The sequence below is a fragment of the Oncorhynchus kisutch genome, linkage group LG7, assembly GCF_002021735.2.
Source record: "Oncorhynchus kisutch isolate 150728-3 linkage group LG7, Okis_V2, whole genome shotgun sequence".
Lineage (NCBI taxonomy): Eukaryota > Metazoa > Chordata > Actinopteri > Salmoniformes > Salmonidae > Oncorhynchus > Oncorhynchus kisutch.
Window position 1 is genome coordinate 438748 of NC_034180.2, and position 21009 is coordinate 459756.

Below are 21009 nucleotides of genomic sequence, written 5' to 3' on the forward strand. Positions count from 1 at the left end.
TTTGTTTTTTAGTTATTCATTGTCGAGCTTTAAAAACCGAAGCCAGACTGCAACATTTTAGTAGCCTAGCTCGGATTGTGGCATGTGTCTGTACACTTTCCTTCCGCTGCGCGCCGTAAATGGGACACACGAAAGCATTCAGTTAAAGTTAAATTCACCGATGAGAGCGCATCGGGCTGTAATGGTAAGTAGTTGACTCAACGGTTGACTCGTTTATTCTCGCTTGTCTGTACTATTTGGCCCGCGGGGACTTGTGTTTGACACATGTGTGCTAGCCACGTTATGACTGATTTGTGATCATTGCCCTTGCTAGTTTGATGGAATTGACATTCCCAGACGTAGTTACAGTCATCCGCTTTTGTTAAACATATTGAAGTAGTGCAACCCGAAATGGGTGGAGGCTGCAGACAATGTACCAGGCCAGCTGTGATAGCAATATTTTTGGGACTACCTAGAAATGTATTGGTGAATTATATTAATACTGCATCCATCTATTCTGCCAACAATGCTTTACTGTACGACATGTACTTTTTTTGTAAAATATAAACTATTTTTTAAACCTCTTATAAAGTTGGTTTTGAAGCATAAACTGGGATTTTTATATTTTTGACTGATTTGACTGTTTCATATCTGCAAAGTAGGTTTTACAACACTGTCAGTTGCACTTTAAACTGTGGCATATCTTACAGAAACTTCACCTCAGTGATCACATGAGAACTCTCTCCTCCAACCTCAGGGACCCTAACCACCATGGAGACCAGACTGAAGAGGTCCTCACCCAGTCCCTGACCATGGCCATTGTTCCCAACCATCAGCGTGGCAAACACCAACCCCAAATAACCCACCTGTACACGGCCAGCAAATGGTTAAAGCAAAGCGCTGACATTCAAATAGCTTGATTTGTTTCTCTTTGTTTGCAGAGAGCCGTTTGTCCCTGTCAGCCGGAGTGCTAGTATAGAGACTGGGCCTTGTGCTCTTCATTTGCGTTGGATGGTTACTGCAACGCGGCACGGCTCGACAGATTAATTCCACGACCAGACAGTGGTCATATTCCTCTCTGGGTTGCAGTGATGCGCTAACTGGACGCAGATGGCGGCCACATCCTCTCGAAGTTGCACCAATGCGTAGCTACAGGCCTCTTTGCTGTGGGGTCCTTTATGTGTCCACTCATGCTGAACTAAAGCACCCTTCAAATTTGACATAAGGAATAGGTTTGAAACTAAAGTTTGTTTTTAAAATAACTATTTTTGCATAGAAATAAACGTGAATTATAATTGACATAACAATTCACATTTCCTGTTGCTGCAGGATTATTTTCCTGCTGTAGCAAACTGCAAAAATCTGTAAGCCACCTTGAGAAACAAGTTCCTATCTAAATACACTTCACTTCTGTAACAATAACTTGAAAGCAGACCTAAAACCACTTGGTCTAGTTTTGATATTGTCAATTGAGAATCACTCTTGCCCACTAAAACCTCACCTTTCCTTTCCTTGTCATGTCCCTATCATTTAGTTGAATCATTAAAACATGAGTAGCCAAGGTTTCAGCTTTCAGATTTAGTAGAAAATGTTGATACTACTAAATCCTATCATAATTCTCAATCATAAACAAGATTTGTATCAAATATTAAAACAACTGGGGCTATTGTGGTTGAGGGCCATGTGATGAGGTGTTCATAAACTATGGAAAATATGAGCTTGTGCTCATCCCCCACAGTGAATGTCTCTTAAATTAGTCGATCCTATTGTTCACGACCGTGGAGCATGAGGTACAGGCTTATGTGGAAAAAGGTGAGGTCCAATGTAGATACTGTTTAACTTGTTAATCTGTCATCAGTATGTGTCATTAACCATGTACAATAACAAGGCATCTTGTTAGATCTATCTATACTGGCTCATACATCTAACATATCCATTAGGAATGAAAATCGACATTTTTGAATTTCTAAAATATAAAGATCTTTACACTAAATGCAACACTATTGAAAGTTAGTGCTGGGCAAACCCATACTGTCATCCATGTTTGAATCTATTTTCAAAATGTTAAAGGTCCATTAAAATTCAAAATAGGCCATTATGCATAGAGTACAGAATTAATTTGCATCATTAAAAACACCTGATCTTTCCAGAATTTGCATCACATGATCAAACTATTCTCTCCCTATCTATGAATGGCTATGACTGACACACACAAACAGCCCAATAGGCAGTGAGTGGATGGTGTATTTGCATGTCACGATCTCCTCTCAATGGGTATCCAGACGGGGGTGTCAGCCGGCTTTGCATGCACTAAACACACACACCCCCGTTTTACATACAGCTTCCATGGAGGACCCTGGGGGCCAGTGTGTGGCATCTCACAACTTGCGTTAGATTATCACTAAACGTGCAGTGCTTTTTATAATCTAAATTCTATTTCTATCATTGTAGACAATGACAACAAGAAGCTATGTTGATCAGATGATCATGGAATATTTCTGACACCAGCTGGCCTATTTTCTTTTACCCATAAAGCATCACTCACATATGGTAGATACATAAACAGTTGTTGTTAACTGACACAGCTTTTGAATATTGAATTAAACATTGTACCATGTACCATGTACAGTCCATTCTCCATATAAACAGCACAGGGCCAAATAAGTTCTTCCATAGACCAGTCATTTCACTTGAGGCTCACTAGGACATAATTGAAAAATGTGACATCAATATCCCTGACTTCCCTAGTGAAATAAAATACAAATATTGTATATTCAATAGAATTATATAATATTGACCCCATCAATACGCAGGTTATGAATGTCTGTCATCACAGGAGCCTTGCCTCAGTGCTAACACGGGGCCAAGAAGCGGCCATTGTGAGATGCCCCGGATAATTCCTTTGGGCGCTAGGGATTACCTGGAAATGACAGCTATGTGGAGTCTTACGGGAACCCAGGGCGTATTCACCTCTGTGGTGATGACACCTCATGGTGTAAGGCCCTTAGCTCCAGAGCCTACAGACCAGGGGACCCACAGCCCCAGCCCACCCCAGGAGGCAGGGCCTTTCATCGGGCTGTTGTCTGGGGGCTCCCTCCCTCCACCCCTCTGGATCTGACACTAGCACTTTGTGTAACTCTGTTAGTGTTGAGTGCTGGGAGAGTGCAGCAGGGGTTTCCCCATTCTGTTTGCTTAAAGGATTGAGTTAGTTAACCCCAGCACTCTGGAGTAGACTGTGACTCATCATCACATACCACACGGGCTGTTGAGAGGAGTGAGTGAGGTACTGTTGTTGGCGCTGGTCAAATGGTCAAATGTTTTTGTTCATCAAGTTGATGACAAGCGTATCTAATAGCACGTGTATTTCAGTGAAGTAAAATGCCAATCAATATTATGGTATAACACATGGTCATATGGTCACATGGTCATAACACATGGTCATATTGTACAAACACAAAAATACTTGGTAAATATACTTGGTAAAAGCTCTACCATACAAACAAAGGAAGAATAGTGAAATTATCTTCAAATAATGATGCTGCCATATATTCACGACAATGAATTAACAACAGTTTACATTTTTTTAAATGACTTGTAATTCTGATTTTATGTTTGTCCCTCATTCTCAGGTTATGTCCAGGAGCGTGTTGCCTGCATGGCCTTGCTTTGCATGCATAAAATCACAGGGCAGGTTCAGTCTGGACAACATTTACATCTCTTAACACAGCTGGGCCCGGCTCACCACTGGGCCAAAACAAACAAGGAAACGCAGAAGAACAACAATCCCTAGGTTAAATCACCACTAAAGAGGCCTTTTAGTGTTCAACATCAAAACAACAAGGCTCCATTTTGGACCTTTTCAAATCAACTTGAGGTGTAACTTTAGAGCTGTATTTGAATGGTTGGAAGGAAAGACCGTTTGTTCATTGGTCACAGGGTTTGAAAAGTACCTTAATAGAACCTATTGGACAGCTGTAGTGTAGTACTGAGATCATCAGATTCATTTATTTACTGAAATCTGGTTCAACTGGAATGAACTAAAAACAGAGAATATACTTTTTATATGTTTTTGTAATTTCAATCGTTTACTGTCTTGTACATGTTACTAAAAAGTCAGTGCTACTCTACATCCAATATTTACAGCAAAAATGACAAAAAAAATCTTAAATATACACTTTTAAAAAACTGCCAGTGGCATTACATACATTTTAAAACACATGAACAATAAACACTTATCCATTTTACTGAGGTGAGTCAGTCCCTGGATGGGGGTGTGGCTCAGGTGTGCTGCAGAGGTGGTAGTCGAGACCTCAGGTAACTCACTGACACTCTCACACACACAACTGGAAGAACGTGTTTACAGTCACTGTATTCTCTCCTCTCTACCTGACGAGACTATCCTGGATATATAGAAAACTGGGAACGCAAAACCTTCTTTATTTGTTGAACTGCTGTTTTTTTGGACTCGGGGACTGAGTTTTTGAGGACTGTGAGTTTTTGAAGAAGGAATGTTGAAACTTTCCTTTCTAGTAAATATTTTATTGCTCTTCTCTCCCTGCGTCTGCTACTGTTGCTGTCGATGACATACTGCACTTTTGGACAACCTTAGAACGACCTAGACCATTAACTTTGCAAGTTAGTCCGTTCTGTTTTTGGACATTTACAAACTACACTCAACCATGCCGGTGGTCAAAGTGGAGAAAGACAGTCCTTCTGAGATCTCCCTGTCTGCTCCCAACCCCCCTCATACGACCACGACAGTATCGGATGAACCGTCAAGGGGCCGTCGAAGGAAGAGACCCCTCCAGCGAGGAAAGCCCCCCTACAGCTACATCGCTCTCATCTCCATGGCGATAGCCAACTCGCCCAACCATAAGCTGACCCTGGGCGGCATCTACAAGTTCATCACGGAGCGGTTCCCCTTCTACCAAGACAACTCCAAGAAGTGGCAGAACTCCATCCGCCACAACCTCACCCTCAACGACTGCTTCATCAAGATCCCTAGGGAGCCAGGGAGGCCCGGGAAGGGTAACTACTGGGCCCTGGACCCCAACGCAGAGGACATGTTCGATAGCGGCAGCTTCCTCCGGCGCAGGAAGAGGTTCAAGCGCTGTGACTTTACGACCTACACGTCATATGTACATGAGTCCCCTGTCTTCTCGCCTGTCCAGATCGCTCGCTCGAACTACCCCAGCTCCGTCTACGGCTCCAATATGGCGGTGAGTCCCCCGTACGGCCAGCGTGGTCAGCTACCCTCTGCCTACTACCCATCCTCCTCGCCCCCCGGGTTTGGTCCTCACTGCCAGTCCCACTCCCGCATGTTCAGCATCAACACAATCATAGGGCACCCCTCCGGGGGTCAGGGGCCCGAGATGATGCAGCAGCCCAGCCGGAGCTTCAGTCCGGAGGGAGGCCCCGCTGGGGGCCCCAGCCACTGTAACCTTGGAGCCCCAGCCTTCCAGGCCCAGTCATGTGGAGGGGCCATGCTGTCCCGCTCCTCGGCCCATGTGGGGTTTCCCTACTCAGGCCCCAATGGACACCACCACCACCCACACCACCACCCACCTCAGGGCTCCTACAGCCAGGGACACAGCCAGGGGTATGGAGGTTCAGGGCGCCTCCACTCCCACTCCTCACCCCACATGGCTGGAGATGCTGTGGAGCATTATGGGAGAGTGTCCCCGGGTCAGTTGGGCTCGTTGGTCCAGTATAATGGTGCAGGTACCACCAGCACTGGAGCCTACCTAAGACACCCCACGTACTCGGGGAACATGGATAGGTTCGTGTCTGCCATCTGAGGGACTGTCTTCAAAGAATTATGCATTGGGTTGTTTTTTAGGACAGAACAGTTTCAGTGGACTTTCCCGTTTCAGTTGGTGGCTGTAAAGACACTGGTGATAGTGGGATGGCATGACTCAAAAGGAAAAGACTAAAGGACATAAGATGAACAGGATTCTTCCGTCATGTTTTTGGTGTGTTATTTTGACTTGAATCAATGTGCATGTTTTGAGATATAAAATGTCATTAATTCAGTGGCTGTGACAAATATGATATGGACTGCAATACAATGTAAACACGCTCAAGTATCAAGTGCAATGCTCAGGACACTACATTGTTAAATATACATTGTTTACATCCATATCATGATGCACCATAATGTGTGTACAGTTGAGATTTGAGTTTAAAGGTTAATGTATGTGTCTGGACTTGTATCACTTTGTAGCTTCATCGAGTGTATCTCAAAAGCCTGAATGAGGTTTTGCAGTTCGTTTTCTTTACTGTGGTGAAAATCTGTGGTTGTAAAAGCTCAATTTTCATGAGTTGAATGTGTGCAGGGTCTTTTTTTAATGTAAATGTCTACATATATTTGTAATGAAATTTAAACTGTGTAAATTATTGTTTCATTTTGTGCATTTGATAAAGATTTTTTTGAAAAAAATGCTTAAGAAGTATTTTGTGCCTTTTTTAAAATAAGGAATCAGAGTTGAATTACATTCATTTCAGCAAATCAACATAATTACTTCAAAGATAAATGTAACATTGAATAAAACATGCAGATGCCTGTAGTGCAAGTTGTGACAAAAGGAGTTTCAATGGTAGAAATCAAAACTCTTGATTTGGATCCACTTAACACTTTAATAATTGTTGTAATTAAAGTGCAACAATTGTAAATGGTCGCGCAAGGAGTTATGGGAATGTTTCATGTTTTTATTATTCGCATCTACAGGTCAGGATGCACAAAATGAAATGCTTACTTGCAGGTTCCTTCTCGACAATGCAACAACTATAAGAAACAAAAGATAAGAACACGAATATAAAGTAAATGGCTCAGTAGAATAGAATAAACATGTTAGCAGATGCATAGTAATAGAATGTGTCCCTGAAAAGTCCATAATTCTGTAGATTTACAGCTAAAGGAATGTAGTAGAAATGCATACAGCTTAGAGAAGAGCTAAAGTAAAAGAGCTCTTCAACACATACACTTCAGGCTTCATGACATTAACAAAAAGCCTGCTTCCTTCATTCCTTGCCAGAAACAGGCACTTAAGACATTTCAGACTGCATCTTTTGTGCAGCCCATTCCTCCCCTCCATCATTTCAGCTCAGTTGGACATGAAGTGTGTCTGGAGCCATAGAATTATCAGTCACTGTGAACGGCAGGCACAAGTGTCATGTCCAGACATCAGTGTACAGATGTAGGATCTTAATTTGATCACCCTGTTGCAGGAGATCTAAAACTTGTGGTGTATTTGAGGTTTTAAAATGCTTCTGAAGTCTGACATTTCAAAGCGGATATTACAGACTTGCAATAAATGTCTTATTAACCCCTACAAACATATCCATGAATTACAATCCACATAATAATTCACATTTCCTGTTGCTGCAAGATTATTTTCCTGCTCTAGCAACCTGGCTCAAATTAGGATCCTACATCTGTAGCGCACACTCAGACAGAAAGCCTGGCCTAATCTTTGCTAAGGAACCAGCAATCAGCAAATTAATTCACTTGGAACCTGATATTTTAACTCAGTACACTACGTGTTCAGTGGTGTCAGGTTAAACGTGTGTGGCTCAGACAGTCTATTGTCTAAATATACTTTACACTCAACAAGACTTAAAAGGGAGGAAGAGAAGGAAAAAACAGTTTTATGCCATCTTTATGAGGTCGTTTCAGATCAGCTACATTTGAAGTCGGAAGTTTACTTACACCTTAGCCACATACATTTAAACTCAGTTTTTCACAATTCCTGACATTTAATCCTAGTAAAAATGTCCTGTCTTAGGTCAGTTAAGATCACCAATTTATTTTAGGATTGTAAAATGTTAGAATAATAGTAGAGAGAATGATTTATTTAAGCTTTTATTTCTTTCATCACATTCCCAGTGGGTCAAAAGTTTACATACACTCAATTATTATTTGGTAGCATTGCCTTTAAATTGTTTAACTTGGGTCAAAAGTTTTGGGTAGCCTTCCACAAGCTTCCCACAATAAGTTGGGTGAATTTTGGCCCATTCCTCCTGACAGCTGGTGTAACTGAGTCAGGTTTGGAGGCTTCCTTGCTCACACACGCTTTTTCAGTTCTGCCCACAAATGTTCTGTAGGATTGAGGTCAGGGCTTTGTGATGGCCACTCCAATACCTTGACTTTGTTGTCCTTAATTAAGCAATTTTGCCACAACTTTGGAAGTATGCTTGGGGTCATCGTCCATTTGGAAGACCCATTTGCGACCAAGCTTTAACTTCCTGACTGATGTCTTGAGATGTTGCTTCAATATATCCCCATAATTTTCTTTCCTCATGATTCCATCTATTTAGTGAAGTGCACCAGTCCCTCCTGCAGCAAAGCACCCCCACAACATGAGGCTGCCACCCCTGTGCTTCACGGTTAGGGTGGTGTTCTTCGGCTTGCAAGCCTCCCCCTTTTTCCTCCAAACATAACGATGGTCGTTATGGCCAAACAGTTATATTTTTGTTTTATCAGACCAGAGGACATTTCACAAAAAGTACGATCTTTGTCCCCATGTGCAGTTGCAAACCGTAGTCTGGCATTTTAATGGCGGTTTTGGAGCAGTGGCTTCTTCCTTGCTGAGCGGCCTTTCAGGTTATGTCGATATAGGACTCGTTTGACTGTGGATATAGATACTTTTGTACCTGTTTCCTCCAGCATCGTCACAAGGTCCTTTGCTGTTGTTAAACACCATTACTGCACACAGAGTGAGTCCATGCAACTAAAGACTTGTTAAGCACATATTTACTCCTGAACGTATTTAAGCTTGCCCTAACAAAAGGTCTTGAATACTTATTGACTCAAGACATTTCAGCTTGTCATTTTAATTTGTAAACATTTCTAAAAACATAATTCCACTTTGCCATTATGGGGTATTGTGTGTAGGCCAGTGAAACATCACAACGTAATCCATTTTAAATTCAGACTAACACAACAAAATGTGGAAAATGTCAAGGGGTGCGAATACTTTGAAGGCTCTGTACCGACATGTAGTTGTTGATAGACACATTGACTATGTTCATCATGCATTAAGTGAATCTAAATGGGTGAAGTTAGTCAAAATAAATCTGCAGATAACTTAAATTTGTGAAACTTATCAAAGATCAAGTCCTTTTGACAATACAAATTCTAATATCCTACTGGTTATCAAATATAAAGTGAATATCACAAATCCATACGTTCCTTGGAGCCGACAGCAACTCACGTCTTAGGTATTTGTTACATCTAATTGAGAACAGTTTCGGACAGCACGTGGTTTGGAGACGGTGTATATAAAAGGAAATTAGTCGTATTGAAAAGCAGCCAAGCAGAAACGACGAGGAGCATGGCAGACAGAAATGATTTAGATGACATTTCACAGAACATTTCACAGAGTGCAACATCAAGAAATGACCTAATTGTCAAATATAATTTTACTTGTCGAAAGATTTATGAAACTGTTGTAATACATCATCAATTTGCCAACCACCAATTAGGCTAGAACTGCATGCTCTGTCAACACTTAACAAGGAGGCCTCTGTCGTTGTCAGTGGGCTAACAAATTATAAAGCATTGAAAAGTAGATCTTTGGAGATGTTTTTTTAACACCCAAAATGAATTCCACTTTACATCATTGTAATGTCAATCCAAAGTGAGAGTAACATATTGATGTAGCCATACTTGTAAATTGTACATAATAAATACAATGTGTTAATGTACTTTCATGGAAAACCCAGAAACATTTCAAACCAACTCCATTCTGTTCAAGTTTTGATTTAAAAAAATGTTTTAAACTTAGTGGAGAGCAGTTGGAATCATTTCATTGAGTGTTCCAAGTCTATCAAACCAGAACACTCTGTAAAATTAAGATGACTAAATTTGATACCGTTTGCAATTGCAGAAGTGTTCGGCTGTATATTGTAATGCTGTAAACGTTTACAATACAGTTAACATAAATCAATTCCATCAAAACTACTCAGACGTGTTATCAGACAGATTTTTTTATTTGTACAAATAGGTTTAAGAAAAAAACACAAAAAAACAGAACTGGTTAAAACTACAGTTTATAATATGACATTAACCAAGATATTCAACTAGAGTCTTGAGTTCTTTGCAGTGCTTGACAACGTCAGGAACAGAAGACAAAGTCTGTAGAGAAAGAAAAGGAAAGGTGTCAAGTCTAATGCCAAACTATCAATGTACACCAAGTAACACATATGAATATGACCATTTCTATTAAAGGTAGACTCGGCAAAATGACGTTGCCACGAGCAGCACAGCAGATACTGAGATGAGCAAATTGCAAGACTTCACTCTCACACAGTATTTGCGCATGTGCACGGAATGGCATCACGCTTTTACAACTTGGCAGCCACAGGACCAAAACAGGGGAGAAGTGGAGCCTCGCGCTTCAGTGCTCTTAGTTATTGTGGAAATGGACCCACTATGCTGTTTACTTTCAACATCTGTCATATCGCTGACTCTACCTTTAAATTTCAAACAGAAAAATGTATATCCCTGTACTCACCTTTCGGACCGTCTCAATCATATCGTCAAGGACTCGAAGTTCCTTCTCCACTTTCTTCTGGTTGGTGTCGTGGATCATTTGCTGCAGAGACAGAGGGGAACATTGAAGATGGTGACTTGTGCATTGGATACCACTTACAGTTGAAGTCAGAAGTTTACATACACCTTAGGCAAATACATTTAAACTCAGTTCTTCACAATTCCTGACATTTAATCAGAGTAAAAATTCCCTGTCTTATGTCAATTAGGATCACCACTTTATTTAAAAATGTGAAATGTCAGAATAATAGTAGAGAGAACGATTTATTTCAGCTTATATTTCTTTTGTCACATTCCCAGTGGGTGAAATAATCTGTCTGTAAACAATTGTTGGAAACATTACTTGGTGTCATGCACATAGTAGACGTCCTAACCGACTTGCCAAAACTATAGTTTGTTCACAAGAAATTTATGGAGTGGTTGAAAAATGAGTTTTAAATGACTCCAACCTAAGTGTAAGTAAACTTCCGACTTGAAGTGCTTTCCTTAAAGCTGGAATCCTTAGTTGCAACATCCATTTTTGGACTTATAAATTAATTATTGAAGAATATAACTTATATAAATCACTCATGAGCTTAGTTCAACTGTCATACCCAATCAGAACCTAGAATATAAGCTTGTTTTACTCCAATGTTTGTAAACATTGTAAATGTAAAACACTTTATAGCCTCATAACATGGTTAAAACTACAATGTTGATATCATAGATGGAGATGCATCCATAGCTCTGCATAGGAATTTGAGAGTGGTTACATTTCTCTAGGCCCATCCCTCAAATGTTCACCAAACCAGAGGCGGGGTGACACACTTGTGTATAGATCGTATAGACACTTACATGTCTCTTGGCTCTCTCCAGAAGCTTTGCTCTTCCTTCCTCAGCTTCCAACAGAGTCCTCTTTAGTCTTTCCACCTGTGGTGGAGACAGTGTTTAAGGTCCTACTGCCTGTCAAAGACAACTAGTGTTGGAGGGAGAGGATTGCTTGGTATTTCAAGGCTGCAGGGTTGGTGTGAGGGGATGTATTTGAGATGTAATTGTGGCCAAATTAAAACAACCCAAGGTTGGGTCATGTAGGGCGCTGTGGCGCGTTCAGATCGAAATATTCTGCGCAGAATGCCCAGTGTCTAGCTGTGGGGACAGCAGAGACATGGACACCGTAGGGTAGCCCTAGCAGTTCTTACAGGGATAACAGGCAACCTATGGTCTGGATTGTACCTCTTTCAGTAGGCGGATCTTGTCGTCCATGGAATGCATGCTGTGTGCTGATTGGTTACCGGTCTTTCTTAGCTCGTCCCTTAGAGCCTGGGACTCCACCTGTGATTGGTGCAGTGAACGGTGCAGGTCTGCCACCTCCCTACGCAGCTCCTACAGAACACAGCAGCAATAACAATAGGCTAAATGGAAGCACATCATGACATATAGGTGACAATTCACACCATAAAATGTTGCCTAAGAACTTTTAGGAAGATGAAATAAAGTGAATGTAGACAGTATTTTTGGGTCGAAAAAGTGATTTAGTCCCTTACTTTGTTCTCAGATTTGTGCTTGTAAAGAAACTCCCTGGCCTCATTCACTTCACTGCAGATCCTCTTCATAGTGTCTACCTCCTGGTAAAACAGAACAAATGACCTGGGTTCAGCCTCAGTCACACAGACCACTATTCACCAAAATACCATGTCAGTCAAGTAATCAGACATGTCTCATGTCCTGTAGCCAAGAAAGTAATAAAAAATGTATAGATTGCTCAGTAAAATAATCTATAATGCGCAAGTATTGGCAGCACTTTGCCAATATGCTCATAAATACAGGGGTTAACACAGGTAAGAAGTTAAGTGTAACTAAAACTGGTGTTTTTAGTTGTACGGTCTGATCTGAGAGCAGTGTAGTGTCTCACCTGGGCTTTGTTCTGTAGAGCCACCTGGTCCCGGCCTAGCTGGGTCTGGAGACGGCTCAGCTGGCCCCTCAGCTCGGATACCTCAGCCCTGTGTCTGTGGGCCTGGGCCTGCTGCTCCCTCTGCAGCCCACAGCTGGTATCGCAACACAATCATTGGTTAGGTTTACTCAGCGTATCCCAAACCCTGTGCACCAAAGTGTGATGATTAGTTGATTATTTGAATCAGCTGTGTAGTGTTAGGGCAAAAACCAAAACGTGCCCCCCTTAGGGTCCTGAGGACAGAGTTTGGGAAACCCTGGGTTTAACCCTAATATGATGGAACTTGACATAGGGCAGGCAGTGTTTCACACACTGGATTCAACTTCAACTAATCATCAAGCCCTCAACGAGTTCAGGTGCGTTTGCCCAGGGGCTACAACAATGTGTGGTGTTGGGGTTTACTGGAGGGCTGGAGTTGGGAAACACTGACTTATGGTGACCAGAAAGGTAAATAAAACAGTAAATAATTGAATGCTTAAAGGAGAAATTGTAAGCTTCACATCTCAACACAAAATAAATGCCACACACGTCACAGTGCTTACATGGTGTTGTTCAGTGCCTCCTGCTCGGTGTCCTTGCTCTGTCGTAGCTGTGTGATGGTGGAGCTGAGCTCAGAGACTGTGTTAGCCAGGTCTGCTAGCAGCTCCACCACGCTACTCTGCTGCTCCTCTGGAGGCACCACTGGAGACCAGGAAGGGAGGGCATTTAATGACTGGGCCCAGGAAACATCAATACAGACAAACAAATGGGTTGTGTCCAGTAGGTACTAAACATTTTGAAACAGTGAAACAGGGGAGGTGCTACGAACTTGTCCAATAAGAACACAGACATTAGTTTTTTGTTGTAAGGTTTGCTACAGTGTACCCTGCTGAACAGAACCCAGATACCCCCTGGGGCTACCAGCAAACCCCCTGGGGAGATGCGATGGAGGCCTCACCCTGACACTTCTTAGGAGTGATGGGTGCGAGGCGAGTGAAGGCGCTGGTCTCGCTGCCCAACCCTTCAGCTTGTGGTTCCTCTGTCATGTCTAAGGGGGGCTGTGTGTCATTGACCTGGGCCAGGTCAGTGGTGATGGCCACCATGATGCTGTCCACGAAGGAGGTGGAGGGATGACGCTCAACATGGAGGGAGGGCTGGGACACCTCGTCTTTACCACAGACCTCTGGCTTCTGAAATAACGCCACACATCACAACAGACTGAGTCTTCTATGGACTGGTAAAGGTTGTGTGCAGTGTGTGTGACTATCTTGGTGGTCAGAGCAGTGTGAACATCGTTGGTCAGTCGTCTCAGTGTGTGGTGTAACAGGGTGTGTGTGATTACCTTGGTGGTCAGAGCAGTGTGAACATCGTTGGTCAGTCGTCTCAGTGTGTGGTGTAGCAGGGTGACGTCAGTAACAGCCTGGGCTAGCTGCTCTACCAGGTCCAATTGGACTGACTGGGCTCTGGCCTGACTGTCCTCCAGTTCTGCCTGCAAAGCCTCCCTCTCAGCCCTGACACACACGCACACACAAAGACAATTGTTCAATTGTTTGTAATAACCACATCCCATGTAGTCATATGAGACAACCCCACTCCCACACACACACCCCAGAACTCATCACAGCTCAACTCATTAAAAATAAATAATGTCTAATAACTAAATGTACTATGACTCCACAGTGAGTGCTACTGGGTCTTACTGGAGGTGGCTAAGGGCTCCTTTCAGGTCCTCACACTGGATGTTCCTCTCCCTGAGCCCCTGTAGGTTAGCCCGGAGGGTCCTCTCACTCTCCACCACCTGCTCCCTGGCCATATCATTCTCCATCTGTAGGAACTACACAGGGGAGGAGGAACAGAGCTGTTACACACAGCACTCACCACAGCTGAGTTTAGGATCAGCACACAGGAAGAGAGGGAGAGGGAGCTCTACAGAGTAAAAGAAGGAGAGAGAGAGACTGGTAAAGAACAGAGAAAGAGACAAAAAGGTAGAGGAACTCAAAGCAAGAGAGAGCACCACCACATACAGTACTGTAGAGAGATATCCAGAGGTCCACCTACCTCGTTCAGCTCCATCATGCTGTTGAGCTGCACGCGCACTTCATGGAGCTTCTGTAGCTGCAGGCTCTGGCTGTGGGAGTGGCTCTGCAGCTGGCTCAGCTGCTCCTCGCTGTGGGCCAGGGCCTGGGACAGCTCACATACACGCTGCTCTGACTGGACCAACACACCCTCCAACCTGGACACAGGAGGGGTTCAATGAAATGTTATAAAACGGGTTGTTTGGATCCTGGATGCTGATTGGTTGCTATGCGGGAGTTGTGGGACAACTCATCCCACAAAATAGCATGTGCTAATTCCACTGTCCTGCAGCCCAGGCAGGAAATCCATAAACTTTATATCCCTCGGGGTAAAAAAAGCATCTCCACATTAGTTTTCCATGCTACTATTTGGTTTGCAACAGTTAGGGGTTGTATAAAACGACCTGTCTGCCTCTATGACCTTGCACCAATGTATCATTTTACACATGGATTTCTCCTGTGCCAGTAGGCTTGAACAGAAAACTAATAATTCACCATGGAAACCGGAAACAGTCAGAATTCCATTAATTCCTTAACCAGTGCAGTGCTGCCTATGTAGGCCTATTGGATATTTAATAAATCATTATTTATTACAGTTCTTGTATCTCATCATTGAATCTCTACTAGCTAGCTACATGCCAATGATTTGTTTAGCATAGCATCGCGGAATGAAAAGAATGATTCTAATTAACGACTGGGTCAAAACATGACCAGAACACAAAAACAAATTTACCCGTTCAAAATAATGTTTAATGAAAAAATATATATATATTTTTATTAATGTGCTGCCAACTGTTATAAAAGCAATAAGGAATGAGAATCCGGGGATTCCTAAGGGCTGTTCCCTCTGCCTTGATTCAGGCCTAAGAACATCCCGTAGTCAGGAGTAATCCCTGGGTTCTCATGCCTGATTGCTTAATTAAACCCAATGTGCATTATTGATTACAAATAGCAAAAGGTATGCGTGTCTTAGTTCATGTTAAATCATCTTTATAGCTGCAATGTGATGGGGCTAAACAGAAAAATACATCCGAATAGCCCATTTCAATGGTAAAATACAGATTTAAATAGTAGTGATGATAAGAGAAATGAGGTAACTGAGTTCACTTACTGGTTGGCCCTGTCGGTAGCTTGCTGGACTTCTTGCCATGACTGTTGCAACCTGAAATAAGAAAGTTAAGGTTATTTTTCTCTATATATAAAAATATGTTTAATTGACAACTGCCATAGTTGAAGCACCATAACAGCTTAGAGTGAACTTTGAACTGACTTGGTGGACTCTGCAGCCAGGGCCTGCTCTAGGAAGGCATAGGAGGCCAGGGTAGATGAGACGGTGGCAGACAGCTCCGTGACCTTCCTCTCCAGCTGAACTCGCTCCTCTTCTCCCTCACTCAGCTTCTGACGCAGAACACCCAACTCTGAGAGAGGGAGAAGGCGGGAGAGCAAGAGGGAGAGAGAATGACAATACTAGAAAATAAACATATCAGCACTTATTTTTAAACTTACCACAATAACACTTTAAACTCAAATGCCATCTTCAACAGTTTGTTTAAATCCCTACCTGAATTGATGATGGTGGCCTGCAGATTCAAGTCCCCAACCTCCTGCCTGGCAACTTGGAGACTCACATTGGTTTGGTCCAGTTCCTCCTGGATCTGTCATGTAGAAGTGAGCCACGACGCATTGGAATGAAGCCATAACATTGTGGAGAGACGAGTTGCAGAAGATAACAGAGCAAATAGAACAGGCAGTAGAGAGATTCTGAGTTGAGGGAGATGATAGAGAATAGGGAGGTCAGACCTGCTCTCTCTCCTCCACAGCTTGGTCTCTCTCTGAGAGGTGCTGGTCTCTCTCCCCTATAGCGTTGGCTGCCTTCTCATTCAGCTTCACCAGTATAGGAGTTGTCCTCTGGAGGAGACGCCTGGCTGTTTTCAGCTGGAGAGAATATGACATCTTACACACGCGTCGTACAGAACAAAACGACACATTGCAACCTTTTGGATGTCTTTTCTTTCCTGACAAGACAATGTAGCCTCCAGGTTAAGACATACCTCTTGATGCAGACTGTCGTGATCACTCATGGTTCCTCTCAAGAGCTCAGATGCAGAGTTGAGGGATTCCACGTAGGCCTTGTTCAATGCAACCTGAGTAAGGACACACACATGAGCACGGGAAAACAAATACACAGCACCAAAATAAGCCGGGAACCAGGCGATTGCCTCTAGCCCTGACCTCAGACTGTGTGGGGTACCTGTTCTGGGTAGGTCTTGTTCAGGGCAGCCATCAGCTCCTGGTGAGATCCCACACTCTCCTGCAGCTCAGAGATACGCACGGCACAGTGAGCCCTCAGCTGCTCAGTTACACTGAAGGATGCGTCCTTGGCGGTGAAAGCCTCCTCCATCCGTCTCCTCATGTCCTCTCTCTGCTGCAGGGTGTCTCTGACCTTCTGCACCAACCTGCCCTGGGTCTCCTTGCACTTCTCATAAAGGGACTTCATCTGACCATACCGTGTAACCAGGCTCTGCTGGTCCTCTTTAACCAGGTCTCTTATCTGCCTCATGCTGCTGAGAGCAGCCTCAGTGTCTCCACTCAGGGCTGTCATGGTGCTCCTGGTGTCCTGCATGCTGTGGAGCAGGTTCTGTAGAGTGGTCGGGTCCAGTTCTAGCTCCTTGATCCTCTCCAGGGCCGTCACATACAGGTCTTTGTAGGTTACCGTCTGGCTGAGTTCAGTGTGGTCGGTCTGGACCAGCTTGTCCCTGAATTCTGAGGGCCCGGGGCCCCTAGAGTGGCCCTGTTCCCTGGCTGTGCACAGCTGCTGCACCAGGGCCTCCACCATGATGAGGGTGGAGGTCAGCCTCTGCTCCAGCTCCTGTCTGGGGACCCCACACAGGCTCCCAGGGGCCAGACTGACACAGAGAGAAAATAGTCAGTTCTCATACCACACACGGGAAATACTTGTGAACACTTCTCTCAGACAAACACCAAAAAACAATATTTACATGGTTCATATTACATAAACACAGAACATTTGACAGAGTTCTCACTCACAAAAACACACAGGCCATTACTCACTTCCAGAGCAGAGTCTCGGTGCTGGTGCAGGCGTCAGACACAGAGAACTCCCTCTTCCTCTCAAACTGACCAGAGGTGTTGGCACTGCGGTCTGCCCGCCTCACTGGAGTGGTGCCAACACACATGCTGTGGCACTCCTCAGCCACGGTCCCCGCTGTAGTTTCCACTACAGGAGGGGCGGGAGCGGGTGTAGGGGCTAGGGCAGGGTTGCTAACAGGGTCCATCTTGCCCGATGCCAGGATGAGGAATTGGGCCATCTGGATGAGTTGCTGCTGAAAGGGCTCCTCACAAACCAACCTTGGTAAATGATCAAGAAGACCCATCTTTACTTTCTCCACCTTGGGTTGGGATTTTACATGAGGTACATCCACTTCTGGCCTCGTCTCCACAGTATCTGTGACTGGGTCTGGAGGAGGAGGGGGCTTGCAGGTCGATGCGGCACCCACTGCCGTCGAGTTGAACTTGGGCAGAGGCATGGGGCTCTCCAGGACGGCCCCCCAGAGTCGGCTGTCTGGGTTGGCGGGGACAACGGAGCTACCCTCAGCAGAGTTGAGGACACAACCCCTACTGTTTTCCAGAGCGGAATCCTCCATTTGGGCAAAAGACGATTTCTGAATGCCCCTTCTTCTGGTCATGGGGGTAGTGCTAAGAACGGGGCTGAAGATCTCAAACTGTAAAGCATCACCACCGCCGGCCCACGTCGCTACAGAGGGGATCTTGGGTAGCTCAGTCAACACGTCAGCAATGTTCTCAGAGCTCGCTTTGTCTGTAGTGTTGTAGAGAAGAGGAGCGTTACTGCTTGAACCCAGCGCACTGTCTGTGGCCCCACTGGACTCCTGCATTGAACCATGAGAATGGGAGTGAGAGGCTATCGATGGGTTGTCCTCATCTACAGGTGTGGAGCTCCTGGCCGAGGCTCCAAACTCATTGCAATGGGAGCGGTCAGTTTCCAACTGTATAGCTGGAACCACGGTGCTGTCTTCATCATGAGAATAACCCTGTTTGGGGCCTTCAGGGAAAAGCTGACAGGCGACATCATCCAGGTCCTTCAATGACCTTAAGGATGCATTTCCCATTGAGGGTTCACCGATGGCAGCGGCGTCCGCTTTCCACACGGCACCTTCACTTTCCACATGGCTGTAAGGGTGTTTTACATGATGGGAGGACTGCTCCTCTATGATGTTTGGGTTGACCCTGTCGTTGTACGGTAGATGACTGGTCACAGTCTGATTCTCAGGTAGGAGGATAGTGTCTTTGGACACTCTGGTGGACTCTGAGACTTCAACCTCAAGCCCAGTGCAGATGAAGGATTTGACTGTCACATGTCCTTGTCCGCCAGTGGCATTTTGAACACCAGTTGACTCTTCATTGGTATGTACCATCTCTATGGATTTCATAGTACTACAATGTGTAGGTTCTTTGAAGGAAAGGTGTGCACTAGAGGCCATATTACAATAGAGGTGATCTGCGTGGTCTTCGATGGACTGCATGTCCAACTCATCTACTATAACACTTTGATATATACTGTCGTTGTATGGCTGATGGTGGTTTGCAGGCTGATCCGTTGGTAGGAGTATAGTCTCAAGTGCCACCCTGGAAGCCTCTGAAACTTCCACCTCCCCTCCGGTGCAGATGAAAGACTTAAACGTTACATCTCCCTGTCCGCCAGTAACAATCTCAGTGATGTGGGCTATATCGGTGAACTGTGGAACACTAAGACTGGCGTTTGAACCCCCATTAAAGGACATGTCAGCTTTAGTTGTGGACAAATCTCTTTCCAAATCACAATAGACGTGATCCACATGGTTGTCGCAGCATTGAGTAACCATACTGTCAGAGAGACATGTGTTTTCATCGTCATGGCCAGGAAGAGAAGAGATGTTCAGTTGATTCTTGGGTAGCCGGATGGTTTCGTCTACAACCCTTGAGGGCTCTGAAACCTCAATCTCACCCCCAGCACAGATGAAGGACTTGAAGGTAATGTCTCCAAGTCCAATGCTTGTATCAACAGCTGTGTCCTCAGGTGTAGGAGCTGTATCACTGGTAGTAGTTTTATCACTGGGCTTTGGAACACTAGGAGAGCATAGGACCTCAGCTGGTAGGTCTGGGTCTGTGTAGATGAACACAGCATCATTCTGTAGGGAGAATGGGAGAAGTATAAAGTGAAGTTTACATTTCAAACAACAGTTCAGTGAACAGGATGCATAGGCCCATAGCTTGGCTGTTAGTCATACCTTGGGTGTTTTGAGGATATTGCTGCCTGACCCTGATCTCGATTTGAGTCTAGAAGATGGGGTTGAAACATGGCGCATTTCATTCTGGACACACCTCAATGGGGTGCGTTCTCCAGATCTTGTTGAAGGCTGGGTGCATTGAGAGAAGCCAACATCCAGTTATTGATAAACAACTTAGCTAGTTAATGTTAGTGACTGCTATCCACAATTATGGTCGAAAGTTCTGTTCAGTAACTTCATAATACCTGTGTGAAATGCAAATCTTACCATGGTCTCTCCAAATGTATGTGATCTTCTCGTGGACATGAGGGCTTGCGTGGCTGGGCTACTGTCAGAATACAAACAACCTGGCATTATTGTTGGAGCCATATCAGACCTATTACCAACTTGCCTGGCTAGTTAGCGTTCAGATAAAAGTGATGGGGTGTATTCATTGGTCGGATTCAGTTGCAAAACGTATATTGGACTAATTCAAGTAAGTCCCTCCCCGTTTCGTTCCGTTTAATAAACGTTTTTCAACAGAATCGCCGGAATTAATACACCCCTGATGTAGGTAGCTATGTAACGTTAACTATGGAAAATATAACGTTATTAACGTTGACTGAAATTAGCTAATAGGCCTACCATTGAGTACATTATCCATTGTGTTAAATGACAGAGCTCATGCAGAATTTGAGTTTCACGGGGACATTTGTGTAACGTTCGTTAGCGAACGTTAGCTAGAGTTATCCCATAACGTTAGCTGGCTAACGTTATGAGTTGTAACCCGATCTAAAATATTCGGCTACAAAGCGCTGTAAATAAAAGTCAGAGCTATTTCATATGGTTATTATTAACAGCTACTTAAACTATTTGCTAAAGAAAATGTTTTTGAATTAAGTAAACAAACCTGCTGTAGGAGTAAACGTCAACCGCCTGTTCTTCATTCAAACATGAGTAGGTTCGCTGCTATTGGCTATAAACCGTAAACGTAAATTCTCCAACGCCTTCACGTAAATCTATGGGTCGCCTTTTACCCATTACTGACACCTGCTGTTGTGTTTGTATCGTGTATGGTATTAATTTCAAACGTTTCAGAAGCTGCATGTTCACAAAGACAAAATTGAATGGAAGTCACAGCCCTGCCCATACTGGATTTTATTCATTTTATTCATAAGACTGTATTTTATTTTCATACAAAATATTTAA

At 43.9% G+C, this 21009-nt stretch overlaps 2 protein-coding genes across 4 annotated transcripts; one reads left to right on the top strand and one right to left on the bottom strand.

The window, feature by feature from the left end:
• The first annotated feature begins 4029 nt into the window (after positions 1-4029).
• On the top strand, positions 4030-6557 carry foxe1 (forkhead box E1). The gene has a single exon (XM_020469275.2). The coding sequence runs from the start codon at positions 4659-4661 to the stop codon at positions 5775-5777; it is 1119 nt and encodes a 372-aa protein (XP_020324864.2). The 5' UTR covers positions 4030-4658; the 3' UTR covers positions 5778-6557.
• A 3387-nt stretch (positions 6558-9944) lies between these two features.
• On the bottom strand, positions 9945-20809 carry spag5 (sperm associated antigen 5). Of its 3 annotated transcripts, none has more exons than XM_031828261.1 (21): positions 20711-20809; positions 20089-20149; positions 19822-19950; positions 17588-19722; positions 16767-17421; positions 16567-16659; positions 16316-16450; positions 16077-16170; positions 15786-15933; positions 15627-15677; positions 14499-14673; positions 14141-14274; positions 13708-13951; positions 13399-13630; positions 13004-13142; positions 12423-12555; positions 12055-12135; positions 11744-11893; positions 11366-11440; positions 10494-10574; positions 9945-10114 (listed from the first exon to the last, which is right to left on the bottom strand). In XM_031828261.1, the coding sequence occupies exons 2-21, from the start codon at positions 20125-20127 to the stop codon at positions 10043-10045; spliced, it is 4995 nt and encodes a 1664-aa protein (XP_031684121.1). In that variant the 5' UTR covers positions 20128-20149; positions 20711-20809; the 3' UTR covers positions 9945-10042. The 3 variants fall into 3 exon arrangements, with proteins under 3 accessions (XP_031684121.1, XP_031684122.1, XP_031684123.1); XM_031828262.1 differs by lacking the exon at positions 20711-20809 and adding an exon at positions 20446-20625; XM_031828263.1 differs by having other exon boundaries at positions 9951-10114; positions 13783-13951; positions 20711-20808.
• Between the last annotated feature and the right edge of the window lie 200 nt (positions 20810-21009).